Raw genomic sequence first — 3749 nt, 5'->3', positions numbered from 1 at the left:
TACTGCGTCATAAACATCCATATATAGAGTTCCAGAAGAATAATCTATCCGTCTTTCTAGGTTCAACATTTCCCTTTAGTGTCCTTTTAACACGGAGTGATGCAAGAAAAAATACCCCGAAGCTTTAACTCGCCGGCCATTTTTAGGATCGCAGACAAGAGCGACGAAAACGTGGTCTAAGCAACTGCCTGCAGGCGTGCCAGACGAGACGCGCGCGTGTCTGAAACAAGATCTTGATATCACTTCATCGTAAGCCAACACCCCTGCGTCGCCCAAGAATGAAGAAAACGCGTATCGTCATGGGAAAAGCGGCGAGCACTGTCCGCGCATGAAAGATGCGGCAGCGAAATGCGCTGTCACGGCTTCGGGTCCGCACGTGTGGCAGCGCTCGAAGACCATCGGAACGAAGTGCAGTTGAGTTATCTGGAAGGTTTAGTTAGAAGGCCCTTGGGGCTGCGTAGGAAAAGCTTGGTCACTTATCGCCGCTGTAACCCCAGCGACAGAGATTCCCTTAGAGAAGCTTCTACCAGCGTCGCTAGAGGGCGCGCAACGGCGGGCAGTTTCGCGGTTAGAAACGCGTCAGCTCTCCTCGGAGGCTGTCGTTTTGTCTTCTACGCTGTTTTTTTCGTTGGTGGTGGTGGTGGTGCTTGAGTCTTCGCCATTCCCGGAGGCGCCTGGAAGTCGTGCCCATGACCGACCGACAAGCGCCGAAAGAATTATCTCCGAGCCAGGCCTTCGGCATCCAAGGTAGGAGCGGGGCTGTAGCCTCGCGGCGAGGGCGACCTGTGTCCATGAAACCGGCTCTTGGCTACGCGCCAACGTTCAAAATTGTCTCCCATAAGCATTGGAAAAGAGCGTGTCACTAACACGCATCGCGTACAGGTTTCATGGACCGTCGCCGTCGGGTTTTCTTCGGTGACGGAAGCGCGGCGGGCTGTATTATTTGCGGCGTGCAGCAGATTTAGGCTTAGCTGACACTAGGCAGGGATGCGGTAGAGCCCGCTGCCGTTAGCGTCATGGAAGAGTCACCCGTTCCGAACGCCGTTGCGTCTCGGCCACTATGTCGTGTCAAGGAATGCCCGGGCGCGCAAGTGCTCTTGAGCGACATGTGGTTTGTGGCAGCATACGGCGCTCGGAAATTCTCGCCACCCTCGTCCAGCAACTCCGAAGAACGGACGCTGCCTGCGGTCTGCGGCACGTCGTGTTTCCGCTGCAGCCAAGGTCAGTGGAAAGCATTCATTGTCGTATTTCACAGATCCGTCTTGGACATCATCCGTCTCTGCGCTTCAAATACTATGACGCCATGCCTGCCAGGTGAGTACCCCACTTTCCCGTTGGCGTTTCTTTGCCAGTCATCCTTTCTTTTCTTCTCTTTTCAGATGCGCGCTCTCCGCTTCTCGCACGCGTGCATACTCGCAGGAGGCCCCTCGGTGTGGGGTTTCGAGCTGGCACCTGGGCCGTTGTGACAGCTGCTTACGGTGCAAGTTTGTCCACGTTCCCTGCCTCTTGGTGCTCTGCGCGAGGCTATTCCTCACAAGCCCTGCAGCTGCCCGGTTCGTATACATCGGACGCTTCTAGAGTGTGTGCACTATACTTACGCGCGGGTTCCCCTTTCATCTCGACAGGTACGCGCTGACTCGGGCTTTCCAGTGCTTCACGCAGTCAGCACGGAAGACTCTGCAAGCTGTGTTCCAGGCTGACATGAGTGGGCCTGGCGTCTCAGCCACGAGTGGGGCATGATATTCCCCAGCCTGCGGACTGTTGTGTTTGCCGGACGTCTTCCGAGTAAGGACCAGAATTCCAGACACCGAGTCTTTTGCTACAGCTCCGCTTTTGTCTTCGCAGATGCGGGAACTTCGGCTGTGCAGTACTCGACACATCACTCGAACGTGCTCGTGGTCACCGCACAAGGTACTCGGTTCAGTGGATGTCTTCCCAGCTAAGCTCCGACCCCGGCGTGAAGGCGTCGTGCCAGATGCCTACCAGTTCCACATGCTTTCAAGCCAAATTCCTTGTGCTGTCCCAAAGGCGCCGGCGACTTCCTCTATGCGCTGACCTGCTGGCATCAGCAAGATGACCTAAATTTCAAAAATAAAAGCATACACCTTTGCACTCTTGCCATGTGTTTCCTTACGCCACTTCTGTGCGCGCTGGCGTCAACTGGTTTGAGCACTTTTTTGGCTGACGCAACTGCCGCCTTTGTAGTTCAATCAATATTGCTTAACTGACGTCTGTAGGTGCCATGGAAAAAATGGGTATTTCTTGCAGGTTTTTATTTCTAACGATAAATTGCGCTAGTTACATTATCATGCAATACATCAAAACCAGCTACATAAAAACTTCCTGCTAGCAGTGCATTTAGGTGTAAATATACAGTAATGTGAACTTTTATTTGTCCTAAAAGAACCTTCCGTGAAGAATGAAGTATATTTACGACGATGTGCTTATAACACGAGAAGAAAAAATATTCTGTAAACTAACAGGCCAACGTTCCTTGCTTCCTTTGCGCCTTTTCAGCGTCCGAACCAAAATCCCATCATCAGAAGCCCTACTATTCGATGCATCGAAAATATCTGCTGCCGTTGCAGTAGAATGGTGTGCAGCGTGGTTTTTGCGAGCGCGCACCGTCGCAGCGCTGGCAGCGTCCTACGCCGTAGCCTCCGCTTCAAGGGCATTTCAAAAGCTCGCGCCTCACGGTAAAAATTGCAGTCTACGCCAAAAATGAAACTAATCCCTGAAGTGCACACTAGATGGCGCAGCATCACTGTAGCGGCTTCGGTGCTTGATTGATCAGTTCCGCAATCATGAAGAGGACAGCGCTCTCGGCGCGGGCATGTTGGGTCCCACTCTCCCGTAGAACGCAAAGCGGCGGCGCACCGTTTCGAAGAGAAAACTGCGGCTGCCGCATGAAAGTCAGAAAATCTGGTATCGCACCAAGTTAGAGTGGTACCACAGACTGTTTAAACAGTGAATCTGAGTTACTTGATCGAAGGTATGCCATCTTTCGCACCCAATCTGCCGAGAAAGTCGGCGCTTTCATGTTGGTGCGTTTGTGTTTGTTGGTTCTCTTGTATCTCTTTCCTTTTTGGCGCAGTGTTCTTTCATAACATCAACCTTACAACGTGCGTAGCATACTCCAGTGCGATCTCTGGACACGGATACTCTACATTTTCAATTACTTTTTCAACAATCAAGAGAATTTATTTCGAGTTGCAGTTGCATATTCGCCAGACAGCTATTGAAGGCTTCTGGTTCGCCATGAAATCAATGTCAGAAGGTGCATTTTACGGTTGATAATTTCAATAATCATCTCGATGCAAAGTTAAGCTGTGCATTATACCTCCGTCGCTAAAAGTAATTGTTCTGGAAAGCAAGCGTTTCGCACGCGTTGGTCCAGCCGTCTCGTTTGACCTGCGATTGCCAATTTTTTGGGCGCGCGCTATAACCACGCCGTCAGAAGTCGCATTTTTTTGTCTACCAGACCAGAAGCACTTGCGCTGATGACGCAGTTAAAGGAAGCTGAAAAGCTAGCTTTAAAACTTGGCGAACCACATCAAAATTTTCCGAGCGGCTTCTTCACAACCTGCATGATCACAGTTACATTTCCCAATAAGGCAGCTGTGTTGTTTAGGCGCTCGTGCGGTTAAGCGAGTACGTGAAGCTCTTGTCGCACGTTTTGTTCAGTGTATTATTAGTTTTATATTAACGCCACGAAGGTATTATAACCTCTACCCTCTTTCTATTTCTTT

The 3749-nt window shown here is 51.0% G+C and overlaps 1 protein-coding gene across 1 annotated transcript; it reads left to right on the top strand.

Annotated features, from left to right (window-relative positions):
• The first annotated feature begins 525 nt into the window (after window positions 1-525).
• On the top strand, window positions 526-2105 carry LOC144106255 (uncharacterized). The gene is made up of 4 exons (XM_077639014.1): window positions 526-1314; window positions 1380-1553; window positions 1626-1785; window positions 1846-2105. Exons 1-3 carry the CDS (start codon window positions 1061-1063, stop codon window positions 1738-1740), a joined length of 543 nt encoding a protein of 180 aa, XP_077495140.1. The 5' UTR covers window positions 526-1060; the 3' UTR covers window positions 1741-1785; window positions 1846-2105.
• Window positions 2106-3749: the final 1644 nt, after the last annotated feature.

This window comes from Amblyomma americanum, chromosome 10 (genome assembly GCF_052857255.1).
Source record: "Amblyomma americanum isolate KBUSLIRL-KWMA chromosome 10, ASM5285725v1, whole genome shotgun sequence".
NCBI classification, from domain to species: Eukaryota; Metazoa; Arthropoda; class Arachnida; order Ixodida; family Ixodidae; genus Amblyomma; species Amblyomma americanum.
Note: the sequence above shows the minus strand (reverse complement) of the source record. Positions and strands in the feature narration are given on the sequence as shown.

Bases quoted from the DNA above. Each gene is read 5' to 3' on its own strand.
- LOC144106255 (XM_077639014.1), top strand. From the start codon at position 1,061: ATGTCGTGTCAAGGAATGCCCGGGCGCGCAAGTGCTCTTGAGCGACAT. The intron at 1,315-1,379 runs GTGAGTACCCCA...TTCTCTTTTCAG, and splicing joins TATGACGCCATGCCTGCCAG to ATGCGCGCTCTCCGCTTCTC. The intron at 1,554-1,625 runs GTTCGTATACAT...TCATCTCGACAG, and splicing joins ACAAGCCCTGCAGCTGCCCG to GTACGCGCTGACTCGGGCTT.